The sequence below is a fragment of the Cydia fagiglandana genome, chromosome 21 (genome assembly GCF_963556715.1).
Source record: "Cydia fagiglandana chromosome 21, ilCydFagi1.1, whole genome shotgun sequence".
Classification (NCBI taxonomy): domain Eukaryota; kingdom Metazoa; phylum Arthropoda; class Insecta; order Lepidoptera; family Tortricidae; genus Cydia; species Cydia fagiglandana.
Genome location: NC_085952.1, coordinates 7,123,882 through 7,146,312, shown reverse-complemented (window position 1 = coordinate 7,146,312; position 22,431 = coordinate 7,123,882). Strand labels below are relative to the sequence as shown.

At 34.6% G+C, this 22,431-nt stretch overlaps 1 protein-coding gene and 1 long non-coding RNA gene across 2 annotated transcripts in view; one reads left to right on the top strand and one right to left on the bottom strand.

Annotated features, from left to right (window-relative positions):
• LOC134675296 (uncharacterized) overlaps positions 1-22,431 on the bottom strand; it is a 466,888-nt gene that overhangs the window by 187,409 nt on the left and 257,048 nt on the right. The gene's annotated exons all lie outside the window — the stretch shown is intronic.
• The window catches only part of LOC134675204 (muscle segmentation homeobox-like), a 29,254-nt gene that overhangs the window by 5,796 nt on the left and 1,027 nt on the right, over positions 1-22,431 (top strand). Inside the window, exon 2 of the mRNA XM_063533413.1 lies at positions 22,181-22,365. Within this exon, the coding sequence (XP_063389483.1) occupies positions 22,181-22,365 (185 nt within the window). The remainder of the gene's footprint in view (positions 1-22,180; positions 22,366-22,431) is intronic.

Here is a 22,431-nt window from a genome sequence, read left to right as displayed (position 1 = left end):
GTGTGTGTATGTGTGTGTGTGTCTTAACCCAATACATGTATAAAAATAAAACAACATATGTTGTATTTAAACTAACACGGTTTTGACCGCTATCTCTTCCAGACTTTAAAAATGTTTGTATCCTAAACTGGGTGAACTGCAGTAAGTAATAAAATGTAAAAAGTAAATTAGCATAATGCCTAGATTGTCAACAGTAGCGTGGCGCATTTGCGTGCCGAGTCGCCATTAGGCCGCACGGTACCCGATTAGCTGCCAGTACATGGTTATTCAATTACTACACTAATCGTTATTCGCTATTTGTGGTTATGGGACTTTGCCATTGGGCTGTCGAAAATTTGTTGAAGTTGGAATTTATTGGTCAGTTTCAGATGTTTTCACGTTTTTAGGGTTCCGTACCCAAAGGGTAAAACGGGACCCTATTACTAAGAATTCGCTGTCCGTCCGTCCGTCCGTCCGTCTGTCCGTCTGTCTGTCACCAGGCTGTATCTCACGAACCGTGATAGCTAGTCAGTTGAAATTTTCACAGATGATGTATTTCTGTTGCCGCTATAACAACAAATACTATTAAAAACATAATAAAATAAAGATTTAAGGGGCTCCCATACAGCAAACGTGATTTTTGACCAAAGTTAAGCAACGTCGGGCGTGGTCAGTACTTGGATGGGTGACCGTTTTCTTTTTGCATTTTTTTATTAATAATACAATAATTTTTTAATTGCGTAGATCTGCAATGTGTATCAAAGATATATTTTTTTGTCTTTAAAAGTGGTTTAATCTTTCATTTAGGTTATTCAATTACAACACTAATCGTTATTCGCTATTTGTGGTTATGGGACTTTGCTATTGGGCTGTCGAAAATTTGTTGAAGTTGGATAGACTAAGTTTGAGATGCTTTAGGGTTAATACAACGTTTTTGAATGTAGAGTTTTGCTAAATGTACTTAATAAATATATTATAAGGTTTTTTTTCAAAGTAGCTTAATCTTCCATTTGTTAGAAAAATTAACCGAAATTTTGACAATTTTTGTTTTAGAGGTGTGTAGTAGATTATGTTATAGGTACCTACAATATTGTGTTTCTAACTTTTGACCATAATTCTGCAAAAAATGTTGTTTTCTTTCAGTGGCCAAGTTCTTAAAAAACCTTTACTGACAACTAAATCTGACTACGCACAAGTACAAAAAACTTAAACCAAAATCTAAACAAACTGTAAACCAAACCTAATCGTTACTGCTCGAAATTTTCATTAATACTTAAGTATAATGATTATAAAGTAGAAATATCAGAGTCAAAGGGAGTACATGACCGTAATTGCTATAGATCCTAGAAACGTATTGATATCGCTATAAAAATCGTTCGTGCCAAATAGCCATTGTCGATATTTGCCGATTACGCAGTTGCTCGCTACATTACCTTTTCAATTCTCCACTCATTCGTTTTGCAAATTACTTTGAGGGTATCAAAGCTATAATATCTCATTATATTTTTTATTCAATATTAGTATTTCTACATACATGCTACGCTTCATTATAATAAAATAATTCTTCGCGTAGGTCACTCGTAAAGTTTTGAGATACAGAAAAACTTATTTATTTTACATTTTTCGAAATACTCTCTATCACTCTCTATACAAAGAAAACATTTTTGCCAGTATGTGTTTGATCATGGGCGTACTATTCATCATTTCTATATCTTCTTACTTCTCTAAAATTTTCCAGTACACATATTTTGAGTTGGTCGTCTATCATCATTAACTTCTATCTTTCTCTCTTTAATAGTAATTATTGAGATTTCTGCATGAATTGAATACGGGTTGAATTCCTAGCCATTTCGCAATGCTCTGCTTACAAAGGACGATAGGTTAACAGTTAATCTCATTTCAATCACGTATCGCAAACACCCTGCGAAACCAAACCACAGCCTTCACAATGCTACTATTGTATATCCTTAGCCATTCAAGCCAGTCAGAACAAAGCAAATGAATTTTAAACTTATTACAACGGTTGCAGAGCACAAAATACAATGTAGAAGTTTTGCAGTTACGTCACTATTCTTTCCTGATATGGACACGATGGACCTTAACAATTGACTAAAGCTTAATTCAATTTTAAACTGAGCTTAGTTGCAATATAGTTGAAATTGCAATGAATAATACATTGTACTTAAGACCATTTGATTTTAAAGATGGTTAAGGTATAGGTGCGTTAATACGACCATTATCCGTACTTTCCTATTTGTTTACGATCCGACATAATGGTCTATTACGATTGTTGAATTACTAAACATAAAGTCACATTGCGTGAACATGGATTGATTAACAAAATAATTACTTAGCTATTGAGTTGTTAGATCTATAAATTCTATTTAATTATTATGATCAGTATCTTTATTGACCGTGATGTTTTTCTCTTCAAATTAAAATATCAAATGAAAAAGGAACATTAATTCATTTGGATATTTACATTTATTTTAATTGTACACCACTTTCCTAGTATATATTATGCCTAACATTTTCATGAGTTAGATATTATGCTTAAACATCATCAAGAATCACTATTGTTTTGTTTGTACTGCAAATTTTGTTATTACATTTTACTTGCTAGCAGATGCTTTTCTCAGAACTATAAAAATAAGTTCTCGAAGGCAACTGCGAGTGATACACATTCAATGGTTTAACCTTTAATTGCCCTCTTGTGACTCTCTATATGTAGTTAAATCTGTAAGATCGATAAAATATTGCTTAAACTGCTTTTGTTCGTAACAAATCGACCTGTTTTATTTGTCATTTTAGTTTAGTTTGCGCAGCTGCCGCATGGCGCTAGATGTAATGTCAGGCGTAATGTACGGCCAAGATGAGTTTGACCTGATAATGTAACAGCTGTATTGTACGTAGTAAAACTATACATAGTAATTTATTGTAATGTATTCTTGACTAATTGCTATCTTTGTCTTTTGTATTCTTATTACTATCTTTGTCTTGTGTATGTATTAATTTTGTTGTTAATTCTCTTGTTATTCATGTTACCTGTCGTGATTGTTTCACCGGATGGTCTTATCGGAAGATCAGCGCTGGAAGTCGCCAGCAACATGCTGAGGTGAGACCATTTCGTGGCACTTTCTCTTTTTTATGTTTCTCTGTTTAGTATAAGTTTTTATTTTGTGTTTGTGCTTACGAATAAAATTATTTCTATTCTATTCTATTCTATTCTAATTGCATTAGCAACCGACGCTTTAGCCGCTACTATTGGAGTAGTATTACTTTTTATACACGTATTACGTGAGTAATTATAGTTTTCACCCTTACTTGAGTAAGTATTTGTCAGGCAAATATATTGATATTTATCACCTGCAAGTAATACATGATTAGCCTTAGCTTGCACTTCAATAACAATAAACAATTTAATTTCACATTTATTGATCCCATACATATGCGGATATATTGCACTATGTTGATTAGGAAAGATATCGCTTTACGATCCTTATCGGGTATACGACCTGAGCTCAATAATGGTCGTTTAACTTACATGATAATTGAAATTTCGATTTTACGACGTTATTAAAAAACAATAGGAAATTGCCGCATAACCAATCGATGTTTTTATTAACCAATCAACCCATAGGAAATATGCTTGAAGAACTATAACAAATGGTAAAACGTGAGGCTTTGAAAACGTACTTAATCTAGTAATATTATATGTATAAAGAGCTGATATGAGAACATGTACAAAACAAATAAAACAACAGCTAGCACTTAAAATAATTAACAAGTCTAAATGAAAGAGACCTTGTTTGTACATATAAGTCAAACACTTGTAAAACACATTTAATTAGAATGGAAAGTTTATTGAGTTTTATTTTAAAGTGCTGTGGTCCATTTTGATATTCACAATTTGTAGAGTATGTTTTAGCAATTGGATAGCATTATGCATTCTAACGCGATCCATAAGTAATGCAAATTTAAAGATAAATACGTCCATATTTGTCTATCAGAATAACTGAAAAGGCTTATCAGCCAAGTCGAGTCGTTAGCGCGCTGTAACCGGAGCTCCCTATTATTAAGCTCGCGAAAACGCAAATACCTACTTTGCTACACTTAATTTAAGTTATATTTTCCTTTGTATGGTATTCAAAGGTCTTTTTTCGCCCGATACTCGCACGATTGCCTCTCCTAATTGGCTGGCCATGTGTTTTAATTCATTTTGCCATAGTTTAACAAGTATTTTATCGACGCGTGGCTCCGCCTGGCGGTGTAACGAAGCGGCTAATCGATTCGGATGCGTGTGAGTCGACCGAGCTCGATCGCGAATAAATTGTTCAATTATTCAATTTTTGAATTATTTTCCTTTAATGGTCAAGCTTTTTAGAGCAGATGCTAAGGAATTGCGACCTTTCATTTAATGTCATCAATTTCGAATGCAGCATATCTTTGTGTTTCACTGACTGAAACTACAAACAAAACCGCATTATGGGAGGTCTTGAAGATAACCATTCAAATATCAATCTTGATTCCAACTGTATATGATTTATTTTTGTTCGTTCTTGCTCCAAACAAGATAAGTCCAGTAGCGTCGACTTACCAGCTAGCGCCACCTCTCGAACGTTGACAGAACTAATAAATCTTCAGATAACATCAGAGACGAAGATTATACGGCACTGTGTTCCCATCACACCAGCCGTGCTTCCTGCTTTAGCAAATTAGTAAAACACTGCAACACATTTGCAAAATCAACCCTGTTTAGTAAACATTACGTGTCACTATTCTTTGTTTGTTGAATAAGATAAAAGTGGTCTGAAAACACTGAATATATTTTTAGTAGTTCGCAGAACTGTATGCTATAGTTAAACGGGTCGACACAGAACTAAGCATTAACGTTTAAGAGGCAGTTAAACTTAAACTGCGTTACGGTTCAAGTTAATGTATTGTCAAAGGATTAGTTAAATAGAGCTTGTAATATTATTTGAAACTTACAGCCTGCTCAATATCAATAAAAAACCACAACATCCATCCACTTCACTAACAGTAATAAAAGCAAAGACTAAGAAATAAGAATATAATTATACTAACGCAATTGAATACATCCATATGAGCAAATGCGTTGATAATTTAGTTAATAAACAAGGAAGATATGCATATACGATAGTAAAAAGTATATATTAATTCCAAGCGTCAATATTGTGCCACTAAAGTAAGTGATTTAGGTAATTGATTACAATTTACAAAGTCACAAATGTCCTTTAAAATATATGAACTTCAAATGTGACCCCAAGCCATTGACCAATTAGAATCGGCCATTAAACGAGCAACAAACCCCGCTCCTTTTCGGCAAACGTCGCATTCTTTCACGAAAACAAGCCCGCTTAATTGGTCAATTTGCACAGACCACAACACGATCGGTAGCTTTTGAAAATCGAATACGCAATAAACACACACCTGTAAACTATGGGTCCGATAACTGAGCCTAGTGGTACTCCGGACCTGTTTGTAAATTAGACAATGTGACTACAGTAGCAGATAGTACTGTCCAAAAATGTAGGCAAATTAGTTGTTCAAAGAGTAGCCTTATGCCTCATTTATACCTTGTATTTTGTGTATTTAAGTTGTTTTTTTTTTTTGTAAAATGGGCCATACCCAGTATAATTGATCATTTTTCCTTTTCTATTATCTATGGTCTTCTGACATAGGCTAGGTAAATATCATATTCCATTTCGAAATAAATATTGTCAATCATTATTTTTCTTTCCTAATAATTTTCATCACTGTTACAAAAGGTTCTTCAAGTGTTAAAAAGATAAAATTTGTTAATGTTTATACGTCATTTTATCATACAAATACCTCACCATAGGTCACTTAAAAGTCGTAGATGACAAAACCGGTACCAGGCTATAAGAATCGAATCATTTTAAAATTACAACCGTCGTACGTAACGAGTTTAGAATTGAATTAATCAATTAGCGGAATAGGGTTGTCAACAGCGTTACTAATGGCTATTATTAGATGGTTAGCACAATTGCGGTTGAGGAAAAAACAGCCGATAAGTATTATTAGTTTAATAAGTACCTAACTGAATGAAAAATGCATTTAGAACAATTACAGTACAGGAATGAAGTAAAAGGAATTATCTAGCACGACGATAACTCAAATATTAAACTGAGGAGAATTATTTAGACATTCTGCAAATTATTCAAGAAGTAATAATGAAAGTATGTATTAAGAAGGTAATATAAATAGTAAACCTACATTAAAATGTGACATAGCTAGTATAGCTACATCACATAGCAGATTTAAATTCTGGGTAAGACATTTATAAAAAAAATCTCAATTTACCAAATTATGAGGATTCCTAAAAACGAAGCTGTAACTTTAATTTGCCGATTCCATCTCAAAAATGTGGAGCCGTTAGTACTTATTTTATCAAATTAGTCGTCGTCTCGAAATCGAGTTTTTACGAATTTTAATATTATCGAGTCATCTGCTGCGATAAAGTGGCATCTTTACGAGCCGGGTTAGCGGCCATTAAACGAAAGCTTGCTACTGTTTTAATGTTGAAGATCGTGTGATACCGCTAAGTATAAAATGTATAATTTTAAACTAATATAAGCGAGTAATTTTTACGTATTATGGAAAATGTTTTTATATCATTGTTGGTTAATCTTTAGCTTTAGGACAATTTAATCCGAATTAACTTTTAAGAAAACGTGAGGTCATTAATTTTTATGATTTGTTATAAAACTTTACAACTGAAGTCTTGAAGTGATGTAAAGTGAACCTTCTGTACGAAATTAGGAGCGATTAGCGACTACCCCGAATCGCTTACAATAAATAACAGGAAATGCATTCTAATATCGAACTTTGTTATTTATATCCACCTGAGCTAATTAAAATAATCAAGCGAAGCGAATTAGATAATTTGTCATCTAACCGCTCACGACATTAGTCGACATGAAATCGAAATGCCTTATGTCAATTGAGATTCTAATCTCCTTAATATCTTTTGGTAAACGCATTGTTCGGACATAAATTATGACATTCTGCCTTCTTGGAACTATGGAACATTTAAATATTAAGAAATCGGGAACAATAAATTTGCAAAATAGCTTTGTGGTGCCGATGTAGATAAATCAAACGCGAACAACAGTGTTTTAGACGGTTTTGCAATTGGTTTTATGGCTGAATATTTGATAATAGAGAAACAAGAACTTTAAGCAAATCATGCCCTTGTATGTTGAGTGAATCTGATCATTAAGTATATGGCCACAAGACAAAAGGAACATTAGGAAAGAAGAATCGAACCTCTTGTCCATCAGCGGTGCTCATAAAAAAACCTTATAAAATATACCCTTTGGTTCCTAATTTTATAAGTTTTATCTAGGGGTGTTGGTGTTGATTTTGGCAAAGCTTAAGATACCTGAAAATTTTTAGAATCCATTTTTATCCACATTTAACAATCTAAGACGTACCACAGGCTAACTAATTCATTCATCTCCGGTCATAAATAACGCAGCACCTAAGCACGGGCCGACGGTTCGGCAGTGCTCTGTGTCTCGACGAGGTGGGCCGGCGTCCCGCTGGGCTGTCTGCTAGGCCCTAACATGTTCATTTATTAATATCGAGATATAGCTACGGTAGAGGCGGCAAAATAAATGTTTGAGAGTATAATGTGACATTCTCAATAGGAATGAGCTGTATTAATGAATTCAGTTCAACAGTCGTTACATATTTTAAGTTGAGTGTGTATATTTCAAATAATTTGTGTTATTAGTGCATTACTTATAGAAATATTGCATATTTATAAGGCAAACTGTTTCACAGTATTTAAGTGATATGCAAAAATATTCAAGGTAGGCTACTTAGGTGTTAAATAACTAACAAAGTGCGATGGCAAAATGTCTAGTAACATTTGACTTGTAATTTATTAAACAATTCTTTAGGTACTTACTCAAAGTTAAATAAATTGTAAAGTCAAAACAGGTTAAAAGGTTTAACATCATACAACTTATTCAACATTTTGACATTTAGTCATTACTAACCATTTCGCAATGACAAATAACACGTTCAATGAGCTTTGAGGGCAAGTACATTTGTATTTATCTTTCGTAGTTAATGATTGTAGGTTCTTAAAACTTTTTTACGCGTACCAATTAATTACGTTCTAGTTTAAAGTATAGCGTATATTCTAGATAATATTATTTTTAAATAATCACTTATGTCGTAAAATTTGCGTAAGCCATCATTAAACAAAGTGCAATGATTACATTATCATTAATTATAATTAGTACAAATAAAATATACGCGCTAATAATGTCTAATGACTCCTAAGGCTGCGCGCACACGAGCGTGGGCGTTACAAGCGTACGTAGCACCAAGCGGGCCGCTAAGTGGCGTATTACCGACCCGATTTACCATTTCCAACTTAAATACTCAATTAAGTTCAGCACTGAGTAATTTACTGCGATTTCGACTAGAATTTATTAGGCAACATTACAAAATGATATGTGAATTTAAAATTTCCGTTGAATGTTAAATAACGCCCACGCTAACGTTTAACCTAATTATTATGTTTCTGTTGTTGCTCAACTCTTAAAAAAATTATAACACATTTGTGACGTTCCACGGCAAAAGGTACCTTATGGCGGCTGGCGCTTACGTGAATAGCGCCGCAATAATATTGGAGCGGCGTTAATAATAGCGTAAGCGCCAACCGCCATAACGTACCTTTACCCATGGGACGTCACATTTGTGAATTGCAAACCTGTCAATAAAGTCTTAATTATGTCACCAAAGCGATAATTACAATTAATGAACGCTATTGTGCACAATGCTTTATTAATTAACTGGCAAAACACGTATTTATTAAATTCAATAATCGTTTTTATTCCTTTATTAATTGGTCGTTATGATAATTAAGTTGTTATGGTGGTATTATTAATTTTCATTCCCACTAATCATATTATTTTATGACGATAACATTTTTTTATTACCTACGAATTTTATCACTTCTAAAATGGAATTTTGTAAAATATTATTTGCCATGTAGTTTGATTGACGTAATTGACCTTTTTGAGATATGTACATGATAGATAACCCACCCATAACTTACAATGAATAGGCTGCTTCAATTGCACAGGCTCTATGTTTACTTACTTACTGCTGTGGCGCAACGACCCGAAGTGGATCTTGGCCTCCGACACCAAAGACCGCCATGCTACTCTGTCCAACGCCGTGTCTGTCCAGTCGACGGCGCCGAGTTCGCTAAGGTCTTTCTGCACTTCGTCTCTCCAGCGGTACCTAGGGCGTCCAGACGGCCTTCGGCCGCTTGGTACTCCAGAGTACGCCCTCCAGACTGCGCGATCCTCCCCCATCCGGACTACGTGCCGAGCCATCGGAGTCTAGCGGCCTTCGATTCTCCAATGATGTTCGGCTCGGACACCAGATCTTCAATCTCCTGGTTCTTGCGGAGTCTCCAAGTTCCGTCCTCTCGACGTGTGGGTCCCAGCATCTTGCGGATTATATATAAAACGGTCATAAGGCCAATTCTTATGTACGGATACGAAGCCTGGACACTAACACAAAAAGAGGAGCGCGCGCTGCTGGTAGCTGAGCGGAAGATCTACCGCAAGATGCTAATAGGCTCTATGTTTAAACTAGGTAATTTACATAAATAGATACTTACCTACAACATAATACACAATTTGACACTATAATTATTGCAGTAAAGGATGATGCACATCATTCCCATATGTTTAGGTATATTTTATCTCATGCCAATATCACATTAAACATATCTACGTCGAGCTTAGTTAAATGTAATGTTAATGTATGTTCTAATCCGGAAACAATCATTTAGTCAATCATTCATTAAAGAACATCTTAGAACCGTAATTGTCTGCCAACACACACATTGCACCGAAGTACCGACAGTAAGTCACACACATTGCATACCCAAAGTACCGTCAGCAAGTCACGCACCTAATTATAGAAGCATTCCCAATCAATTACTGCTTGAACGGAAAACAAGAGGAGCGTTAGCAAAAACAACAATCGTTAATGAAATTCGATCTGCAGAAGCGATTGGGTGCAAGTGCAATGAATGTTAGATATGCTTTTGACGAAATGGCTTGTAGTTGGTTACATTGTTAGGTTTATTTTGATTTTATTGGATGTAAATATCTTGGTTACATAGTATGGATATATAATCATCACTGGAGTGATAGGAGAAGTCTACGTTTCAATGTCTTAGATACAATTTGAATCATTTTCAAAAAAATCCGCTTTGGGTATAAAATCGCTCTAGTAGCGCAAATAAATGCTCACTGCCTTGGATTGATAAAAAAAAATTGGGTATTTTTTGTCTAAAAGTTTTTTTTAGATTAAACAAGCAGTCATAATCTTAATAGATATAACAGTTGCAGTTATAATGTCAAAAATATTTATAAAAAAGTCTTTATAAAACTTTGAAAAATAATTTTTAATACAGTTGCTCAAAAAGTGCTACTTTACGTAGCTGTTTAGCGTGCGGAAAGTTGGTTATCTCGAACTAGTGCTTTTTACTTTTCCAATTTTTTTTAATTTATCCTTGTTCCAATTCACGACTACTTATTGATGAGTGTTAATATTAGTTTCCTTTAAACGTCGTAATCAGCATAAAAACCTACCGTTAATGTAAGGCTACGAAAAATATTACATATTTCATATTTAATTACTTATCTCTTCATCATTATAACACGTTTATTTTTTAATATTCAATATTGAAAATTCCGTTCTTAATAAGTTGACTGAATGGAACGGAATAGCTGCCAAACGCCCATAGATATAATATACTTAAAGACGACGTCTAACCGAGCTGTCACTGTTACCACTTTTGTTTAGTGTACGATTAACAATGTTTTTCTTATTTTTTCGCAACTGTATTAAAAAACGTCGTTCGATACACGTGCGGAAATGTCATTTTTCACTCGTCCCGAGTCTTGCCACTCGCCCGCGGCTCGTGGCAAGATATCTCGGTACTCGTGAAGTAATGACATACCTTCCTCACTAGCATCGAAATGTACTATTGACTTATCTTTCCTGTCATTACATTTTTGAGATATGTACATGATAGATAACCCACCCATAACTTACAATGAATAGGCTGCTTCAATTGCACAGGCTCTATGTTTACTTACTTACTGCTGTGGCGCAACGACCCGAAGTGGATCTTGGCCTCCGACACCAAAGACCGCCATGCTACTCTGTCCAACGCCGTGTCTGTCCAGTCGACGGCGCCGAGTTCGCTAAGGTCTTTCTGCACTTCGTCTCTCCAGCGGTACCTAGGGCGTCCAGACGGCCTTCGGCCGCTTGGTACTCCAGAGTACGCCCTCCAGACTGCGCGATCCTCCCCCATCCGGACTACGTGCCGAGCCATCGGAGTCTAGCGGCCTTCGATTCTCCAATGATGTTCGGCTCGGACACCAGATCTTCAATCTCCTGGTTCTTGCGGAGTCTCCAAGTTCCGTCCTCTCGACGTGTGGGTCCCAGCATCTTGCGGATTATATATAAAACGGTCATAAGGCCAATTCTTATGTACGGATACGAAGCCTGGACACTAACACAAAAAGAGGAGCGCGCGCTGCTGGTAGCTGAGCGGAAGATCTACCGCAAGATGCTAATAGGCTCTATGTTTAAACTAGGTAATTTACATAAATAGATACTTACCTACAACATAATACACAATTTGACACTATAATTATTGCAGTAAAGGATGATGCACATCATTCCCATATGTTTAGGTATATTTTATCTCATGCCAATATCACATTAAACATATCTACGTCGAGCTTAGTTAAATGTAATGTTAATGTATGTTCTAATCCGGAAACAATCATTTAGTCAATCATTCATTAAAGAACATCTTAGAACCGTAATTGTCTGCCAACACACACATTGCACCGAAGTACCGACAGTAAGTCACACACATTGCATACCCAAAGTACCGTCAGCAAGTCACGCACCTAATTATAGAAGCATTCCCAATCAATTACTGCTTGAACGGAAAACAAGAGGAGCGTTAGCAAAAACAACAATCGTTAATGAAATTCGATCTGCAGAAGCGATTGGGTGCAAGTGCAATGAATGTTAGATATGCTTTTGACGAAATGGCTTGTAGTTGGTTACATTGTTAGGTTTATTTTGATTTTATTGGATGTAAATATCTTGGTTACATAGTATGGATATATAATCATCACTGGAGTGATAGGAGAAGTCTACGTTTCAATGTCTTAGATACAATTTGAATCATTTTCAAAAAAATCCGCTTTGGGTATAAAATCGCTCTAGTAGCGCAAATAAATGCTCACTGCCTTGGATTGATAAAAAAAAATTGGGTATTTTTTGTCTAAAAGTTTTTTTTAGATTAAACAAGCAGTCATAATCTTAATAGATATAACAGTTGCAGTTATAATGTCAAAAATATTTATAAAAAAGTCTTTATAAAACTTTGAAAAATAATTTTTAATACAGTTGCTCAAAAAGTGCTACTTTACGTAGCTGTTTAGCGTGCGGAAAGTTGGTTATCTCGAACTAGTGCTTTTTACTTTTCCAATTTTTTTTAATTTATCCTTGTTCCAATTCACGACTACTTATTGATGAGTGTTAATATTAGTTTCCTTTAAACGTCGTAATCAGCATAAAAACCTACCGTTAATGTAAGGCTACGAAAAATATTACATATTTCATATTTAATTACTTATCTCTTCATCATTATAACACGTTTATTTTTTAATATTCAATATTGAAAATTCCGTTCTTAATAAGTTGACTGAATGGAACGGAATAGCTGCCAAACGCCCATAGATATAATATACTTAAAGACGACGTCTAACCGAGCTGTCACTGTTACCACTTTTGTTTAGTGTACGATTAACAATGTTTTTCTTATTTTTTCGCAACTGTATTAAAAAACGTCGTTCGATACACGTGCGGAAATGTCATTTTTCACTCGTCCCGAGTCTTGCCACTCGCCCGCGGCTCGTGGCAAGATATCTCGGTACTCGTGAAGTAATGACATACCTTCCTCACTAGCATCGAAATGTACTATTGACTTATCTTTCCTGTCATTACATTTTTGAGATATGTACATGATAGATAACCCACCCATAACTTACAATGAATAGGCTGCTTCAATTGCACAGGCTCTATGTTTACTTACTTACTGCTGTGGCGCAACGACCCGAAGTGGATCTTGGCCTCCGACACCAAAGACCGCCATGCTACTCTGTCCAACGCCGTGTCTGTCCAGTCGACGGCGCCGAGTTCGCTAAGGTCTTTCTGCACTTCGTCTCTCCAGCGGTACCTAGGGCGTCCAGACGGCCTTCGGCCGCTTGGTACTCCAGAGTACGCCCTCCAGACTGCGCGATCCTCCCCCATCCGGACTACGTGCCGAGCCATCGGAGTCTAGCGGCCTTCGATTCTCCAATGATGTTCGGCTCGGACACCAGATCTTCAATCTCCTGGTTCTTGCGGAGTCTCCAAGTTCCGTCCTCTCGACGTGTGGGTCCCAGCATCTTGCGGATTATATATAAAACGGTCATAAGGCCAATTCTTATGTACGGATACGAAGCCTGGACACTAACACAAAAAGAGGAGCGCGCGCTGCTGGTAGCTGAGCGGAAGATCTACCGCAAGATGCTAATAGGCTCTATGTTTAAACTAGGTAATTTACATAAATAGATACTTACCTACAACATAATACACAATTTGACACTATAATTATTGCAGTAAAGGATGATGCACATCATTCCCATATGTTTAGGTATATTTTATCTCATGCCAATATCACATTAAACATATCTACGTCGAGCTTAGTTAAATGTAATGTTAATGTATGTTCTAATCCGGAAACAATCATTTAGTCAATCATTCATTAAAGAACATCTTAGAACCGTAATTGTCTGCCAACACACACATTGCACCGAAGTACCGACAGTAAGTCACACACATTGCATACCCAAAGTACCGTCAGCAAGTCACGCACCTAATTATAGAAGCATTCCCAATCAATTACTGCTTGAACGGAAAACAAGAGGAGCGTTAGCAAAAACAACAATCGTTAATGAAATTCGATCTGCAGAAGCGATTGGGTGCAAGTGCAATGAATGTTAGATATGCTTTTGACGAAATGGCTTGTAGTTGGTTACATTGTTAGGTTTATTTTGATTTTATTGGATGTAAATATCTTGGTTACATAGTATGGATATATAATCATCACTGGAGTGATAGGAGAAGTCTACGTTTCAATGTCTTAGATACAATTTGAATCATTTTCAAAAAAATCCGCTTTGGGTATAAAATCGCTCTAGTAGCGCAAATAAATGCTCACTGCCTTGGATTGATAAAAAAAAATTGGGTATTTTTTGTCTAAAAGTTTTTTTTAGATTAAACAAGCAGTCATAATCTTAATAGATATAACAGTTGCAGTTATAATGTCAAAAATATTTATAAAAAAGTCTTTATAAAACTTTGAAAAATAATTTTTAATACAGTTGCTCAAAAAGTGCTACTTTACGTAGCTGTTTAGCGTGCGGAAAGTTGGTTATCTCGAACTAGTGCTTTTTACTTTTCCAATTTTTTTTAATTTATCCTTGTTCCAATTCACGACTACTTATTGATGAGTGTTAATATTAGTTTCCTTTAAACGTCGTAATCAGCATAAAAACCTACCGTTAATGTAAGGCTACGAAAAATATTACATATTTCATATTTAATTACTTATCTCTTCATCATTATAACACGTTTATTTTTTAATATTCAATATTGAAAATTCCGTTCTTAATAAGTTGACTGAATGGAACGGAATAGCTGCCAAACGCCCATAGATATAATATACTTAAAGACGACGTCTAACCGAGCTGTCACTGTTACCACTTTTGTTTAGTGTACGATTAACAATGTTTTTCTTATTTTTTCGCAACTGTATTAAAAAACGTCGTTCGATACACGTGCGGAAATGTCATTTTTCACTCGTCCCGAGTCTTGCCACTCGCCCGCGGCTCGTGGCAAGATATCTCGGTACTCGTGAAGTAATGACATACCTTCCTCACTAGCATCGAAATGTACTATTGACTTATCTTTCCTGTCATTACATTTTACAAAATACTTCATTACCCTCATTTTAATTTCAGTTAAGTCTTGTTTATTAGATCTGTTAGTAAATATGTATACACTAATAATAGATAATATGTACAATCTTTTGTTTACATACACTACTTAAAACCTATATTTATAGCTAGGCTATTCAGTTTTATCTGCCGCCTATTAATACGCTAAAAGTCAAAGTACTAATATTCCATTAAACTTGTCATTTGTTCCCTAGCTGGAAATAAACAACTTAGTCGCTGCCCGAAATAGATTCTGGGGCCACAGAATCTGCGGTTATAGCAGGCGTGGCTCACTCCGCGATTTCGTCGCTTTGCTACAGGTAGCTAAAAGTACATCAGTTCGACCCCAATATTAGGGTTTGCCATAAGCCGCGCGTGGCGCTGTCGCCACCTAGCGGCCATATCTGTGCTGATCGTGACAGACTAGTTTTGTTAGAGAGTGTATCTTCTGTACCTAGTACTATTATTTATTCTGTGGTTATAGTTACAGTTAAATATTAACTCCAGTTAGTTTAGTGAAAAAGGATTCCAGGAATTGACAACTAAATTGTATTTGTTATAATGAGGGTTACCGCGATTTTCACTAGATGGCAGCACCGTGACGAGAGGTCTTTTTGACAGGAGCTTTCAAAATCTACCAATAATCTCTAGCCACGGTGCTGCCATCTAGTGAAAAACTCGATCGCGAAAAGCCTCATTGTGTGTTGATTTAAATGTTTGAACTCTTTTGTACAGAAGATTGTAAATTATAGTTTGTAATTTAGATGAAGTCTTTGAGATATAATATCAATTAACAATATAAGCACACTCTTATATAATTATAATAAGTGCAAACTCGTCGAATAAGACCAGATAAATCTTTTAAGAAAGAACCAGGAATTAATGTAATAATTTTTTGTTGATTAACCAGGAATTATGCATTACGTTACTAATGATCAGTTGGGTTACTTATAAACTAGCAAACAAATTCACAAACAAAAGAAGAAAATAAAACATTTCAAAAAATAATGATTCTAGATAAACCATTAAAGAACATAATCAGATCTAATCATTCTAAAAAGCAGGAAATCTACGCCTATTCACGCTTCCTGTACTTTGTCGCTCATCCTATGGCCTCACATGTGCACAAAAGGAGCATATGTTAGTTTGGAATCCACGTGCCTTAAGTCCTTCTAATGTAAAGCTAAAACAGATGAATGTCAGATCTCCTGATGAATGGATCCTACTGGATTCATATACATCGCATACGATGTAATAGGCTGTGAACCAGTTAAATTGTGGTCTCTAATTAAGAAGAGTTGTCTTATATCTTTAGGTCTTATAACTTGGTCATTTGGATCAAACGCTCGCTTAGAGTTTGTTCAATAACTTTGATCGCTAGATAAATGCGTAGGCGCACATTTAATAGCTGAAAAACGCTTTGTGCAACCTTATTTATGGCGACGAGGAATCTCGGATATTTTGTTTTGGTTTTTAAAGTGGTTAGAAGATCAAAAGTCGATTAACTAACGTGCGCTGGTAAATTTATGAACATATCTGACATCGTGATTTTGGAGAGAAATGTATTTACATTTGTAAAATATCTTTGATGATTTTGATGAGAATAGAGAACCTATTTATATAAAATGTTCTTATTATTAAAATAAAAAGGAAATGATGTTGTAGATCTTAAAGACGAGTTAGATGTAAACATAAATATTTCTACTGTCAACGATTTGTTATATAGGTACTATAACTTCATTGCACGATTCAAATTGTAAATCGACCTAGAATGTACGATACTTGCATTTCTGCATAAACCACAATACATTACCATACCAACTCAAAATAATTGTAAAAAATTCCAAACCTCCCGGAATGTTCCCCGTTTGTACGGACAGCAAAAACGTCGGCCGTACAGCGAGCATTTAAAATATTGGAATGAATGACATACCACGCCTCGCACGATTAATGGGGTACCGTCCACAAAAAGCAAGCTGCCTCATTAATATATCAACTGTCTTTGAGAATATGGATTATTTTTGAAAATTGAAAGTGATTCAGGGATCATAAATGGGTTAACCAGATGCGTAATTGTTTTGAGGTTTTAACATGTTATTAATCAAGAATACTTTGTTTGAAGACTTTGAAGTAAGTAGGAGCCTATTGTTAGAATTTAGATAATTGTGATGTTTCCTTTTACTGTTCTTTGTATTCTTGATTTCTTTTGATCGCACACCTGTAGATTACATTGTGAGTAGGTAGAACCTGTAACATTTAAGTACAATTTTATCAAGTAGGTAAAATAAATAGCAAGAGCTCTTAAATAACACTTGAACATATTAAACATGTCAACTATAAAATATTGTTAAATTACTAAATGCACCTTTAGAATGTACCTACATTCGGAACAGGTCAAAATAGTTTTTACACGACTGCCCAAAAAAAAGAGTGTATTGTTTTACCTATGTTATTATTATATTAATACGAGGAATAAATACAATCTTTATTGCACTGACAAAATATTAAATTACACAAAATATTAATACTGACGTTTAAACAAATTTCATTTATCTCTAATAAAATAAAGGTTCACAAATACTAAAACAAGAAGAAAACAAAACAACATAAACCCGAAGATCATACTAATCTCATTAGTTGATCGCTTAAGCCCCAAAAAGTACAAGATCAAGTCATAATAATGAAGGGATACAAAAGATCTCATATTTCTCTCCTCGCTCACAACACGCGTAACTCAACGGCACATCTGTAGCCGATATCTCTAGACAATTAACATCGGAACGAAAGCAGACAGTCCCATTTATGTATTTTTAAATGGGATAATTTAACAGCAGACGAGAAGGAAGTGCGCACACTTACGATTGACGCAAATTACAAAATCTTTGAGAAACAAAATGCCTATTAATGCAATTTGTTATTTTAAATCCAAGTATTATCATAAGTTAAATATTCTAAGGAATTGAAAAACTATCTAGCTCAGCTAATTTATATACAATTACAAACATAGTAGCTACGCAAGAAACAAAATGCACTATGAAAAACATCTTCAGTAAGCGTTATCATGCCCGTTTTTATTTTTAAATTGCGTCTAAACAGCTTAAATAAAGTAGCAATTTAATATCCAAAGTTCCTTTATCTAAACCTTTTTTACATCTTGTCAACCATTAAAAGCGTCTGAAAAAACGCATATCTCAAACGCGCGTTTGCGGCGGCGCTTGCCCTATTTCCGTCTCTCGCTCTCTTTGACGTCCGCTAAACACGACATTAATACCGTTTTTTTGGCCTGTCACATAATTTACCTTTTATTTTTTCCCCCATTAGCTATTAAGCGGGTGTATACCGTTTGACACTGGGATTAATACGTTGGCACAACAAGCGCCGCTGATATATTTCAAACGCTTTTAAGTATCTTTAACATCATCATTATCACAATTGGTATTATAGTTTTCTATAATGTTCATCATTGCCAAGTCATTTCTTTTTGTGTAATTCGTCGAATTAATATGAATCTAATGCATGATTCATGATTTTGTGTTTTATTGTATTCATCTTATTATTTTTAATAGCTTATTTGACTCACATTTAATACAATAATTTCTCAGTTTAAGCTTTTTATTGGTATTAGGTACATTTTTAGTCTAAATATAAACTTCATCTTATGTACATTTTAAACAATTACTGTAAATGTGGAACTGATAATAACTTCTTTCTTGACACGTGTTAATTTAATTAGAATTTAATAGACGTTTCATTGATAGACAAGTGAAGTAAATTGTTCATTAACTGCGTTCATAAATTCAATAATTTTATTTGATATTGTAAATTACAATATTCATATATTATTTTAAGTACGTTTGCTTTTAAAATACCGTTTGGTAAATTATTTTGATTACTTAACGGCATACTTTTACTAACAGGTTTGGAATTCAATTCATTATTGAGCAATTAGAAAATTACAGTAACGTCATTATTTACTAATTTAAATGTAGTTTACCACTTTCATTTGACTTGCTTGCGGTTAATGATGATGTTCTGACGAATTTAAAATTACCAATCTCTTTATATGTCAGAGACACTTTGGAATGTGAGTTAAATCATGATGTAGGTAATAATATGACATGTCGCAGAACACTGGAAATGAAGTCATTATAATATTGAACTACTCATCAGAAACTTATATATTAAAATACAAGAACGCAAAAAGAGCAAAGAACTGCTCGCGTCTTTAAGAAAAAGGCATATAGGTACCATCGCCAACACTGTTAACTGTAAGTACATCGGTGGATCTTATGCCTTTTGTACATTTAGGAATGTTGCTGTTTGTACCGGAGTATTGCAATAAAAACAATTTGTTTTCAATCAGGCCTCCAAGTAACTTAACTCTTTCGCATGTTTTTTCAATCTCCCGCAAAATTGCATTGGGTTGGTTATTGAAGCTATTCAATTTGCTGCCATAATCTTTCAGGCTAAATGTACCTTAATGGCTATAGTTGATAAGGTTCATTTCTAAAGGAATCTCTATGGAAAAAGAGTTTAATCGACAATTGGAAATAAGTAACATTTTGATTGAAAACGGAAAATTTGTTACATAAAACCGTAATTTGAATCGAATGCACTCAGCCACATGATTGGCTCCGATTCGAGGTTTACGCCCTATAGAATACGGCAATAAATAATACTATACTGTACAAAACAATAAGAATACCACGCAAAATTTGACGTGGCAAATGCCAACTCAAACAAAACAAAATAAATTCTTGGCAAATCCATCTTGATCAAACCACCAAGGAGGAGGCTTTTCTAGCAAAAGAAAAACACGATCGAGAATAGGTATATCATTTTGATTGTTTTGGATTTCAAGAATTACTGTTATTCAATCTGATTCCCGTGTTTTTCCACAAGGGGAAAAACAATATGCATAATATGGGTAATGAATACGTCATTCTTGTTAAACTAAAACTTCTAGATCGTAAACGTGTTATCATCACCTACATCTCACGTGGGCGTTATTTAACTTTTCTAACCAAATAAGGCAATAAAGTCGTCAATTTGCTTACAAATCCGCATATTTTGCGAGATATCATCAGTTTGGCCTTTTGCAATATCAGTTTGTTGGATTTATCGAGACGGGTGAACATTCCGCGGGTAACTCTGGTCAGAAGTGAATTGTTTTAACTATAATATGTCGATGTAATGTAGCATCTGCTTTGCGGCGGACAGATGCGGCATTTAAGTTTTTTTCTTTTATATTTATTAAAAACACTTATGATTCGACAATACCTATAGTTCGTTTTTTAGCATTAGAAAGAACTATACAGAAGCAAGCGTGCAGTTTTTATCAGGGACTTTAATTGTAAATAATTACTGAATTATCTAATGTAGCATGGTCAATACATATAATTTACTTCAAATTATTACCGCTAAAAGTGTCGGATTTGGAACCACAAGCTTACTTCTTTCTAATGCTAAAAAAAACGAACTATACATTGCGTGGCGCTTTCTTAGTTTTGAAGTTGAGCGGACTAGGTTGGGATGGGAGAGATTCGTTAAGTATTCTTTTTTCTTAGAAAAATAAATAAGTCGCTTTGTTTTGTTTTAGAATATATTTAATGTTATTCGTACATTCCGTAAATAATGAATATAAAGTTTGTTTGTTTTTCTCTATGTAAGTGAATTGTAATATTCTTTTGGAGAAATAAATTCTTAAACCATAACCATTTTATTTCTTACAATTTCAGTGACACCATATAGAAGTTTTATTCTCGTAGGTAACATCTAGGTACATAATATATATATAACTAATCATCTTTAAATTCGTTGGTTTTATAATTCGTTCTGCAAGCAATAATCTTTACAAAATTACATTTATTGTGTTTATAATTAGACTCATATGTCATAATGATTGTATTTTTGGATCCTCTCACACTACAGCGTGAACAAAACGTTCGTAATGAAACTTGCATCATTATTTACATACAAATTCAATATGTCAATAATTGTACAGGATGTTTATTCACAAACTTAGTGCCTTTCGACAGATTGAGATGCGTGAATCATCCACATTGCCCAATTACCTGTCTGTCAAGCAATTCTCTACCTTATACCAATGCGATATGGTCAAAACTAAGTTATTTTTTTAGTCAGTCTACCAACGTTCTTGTCAAGCAATTATACGCCTTATATTCATGTCATAAGGTCGTTGAAATGTATGTAACTTGTAATTTGAACGTGCGCGAGATTCAATCTTTGACAGTTTGCCATTTCGACAGCATCCATTGGCCACTTCAATGAGCTGTAATTGAAGTCAATGATTGATTTCCCAATTTTATTACAATGGCGAATGGAAAAGTTATGATAGTGATAATAATGATGCCGGTTTCAATATACTACGAAGAGATGACATTATTAGGCATTTGTTAAATTTAAAATCGTGATAGATCAATATGAATCTTTTTGTATCATTGAATTCCATTTGTAGGGCAATAATGTCAACACATTTCAACCACAAATGCTTGAAAATGTCAACCTATATTGATATTAAATTGTTGTGTAATCAAAGAATTATTAGCGTCATTTACATTATCAAGGTTATCTAGAGAAGATTATTGGTTATTAGCACTTCTAGGTTTAAGTATTATTTTAATAAAGAACATTGAATTTCAAGTGCAAGTGCATTTAATTCTTGTTCTGAGTACTTAATAAAATAGATGTTACCTAATTGTTGGAATAATAATGTTAAAAATTCAATGCCACTATTTTTAAGTCTCTTCAATACCATTTTAGTTAAAATGATATTATTAACTTTGCGCTTAACTTAAAATTGTTATTTGTGTATGAAATTCAATCAAAAGATATTTAAAAAAATAATATTATATTATTCATCTAAGTCGATCCCAAACAGACGATCGTGAATCCGATTTCTAAGTTTTCTTAACTCTCGACTTCTCCCTATCGGTTGTTTTATTCAAAATGTTTGTCAGTGTGATTTTAATTATACAAGACTTATACTTTACTATCGCATTGTCTAACAGTCCTCTCTCTTGTTGCAGACGCCAACGGCGGCCCTCCGAAGCTGAAATGTAATCTGCGCAAGCACAAGCCAAACCGCAAGCCGAGAACGCCCTTCACAGCGCAGCAACTTAGAGCGCTCGAGAGCAAATTCGTCGAGAAACAGTACCTTAGCATCGCTGAGCGCGCCGAGTTTTCGTCCAGCTTAGGGTTATCTGAAACTCAGGTAAATATCATTTAATAAACATCGTTCACTCATCAAAATCTGCATGCGAACGTAACCTGCGTAAGC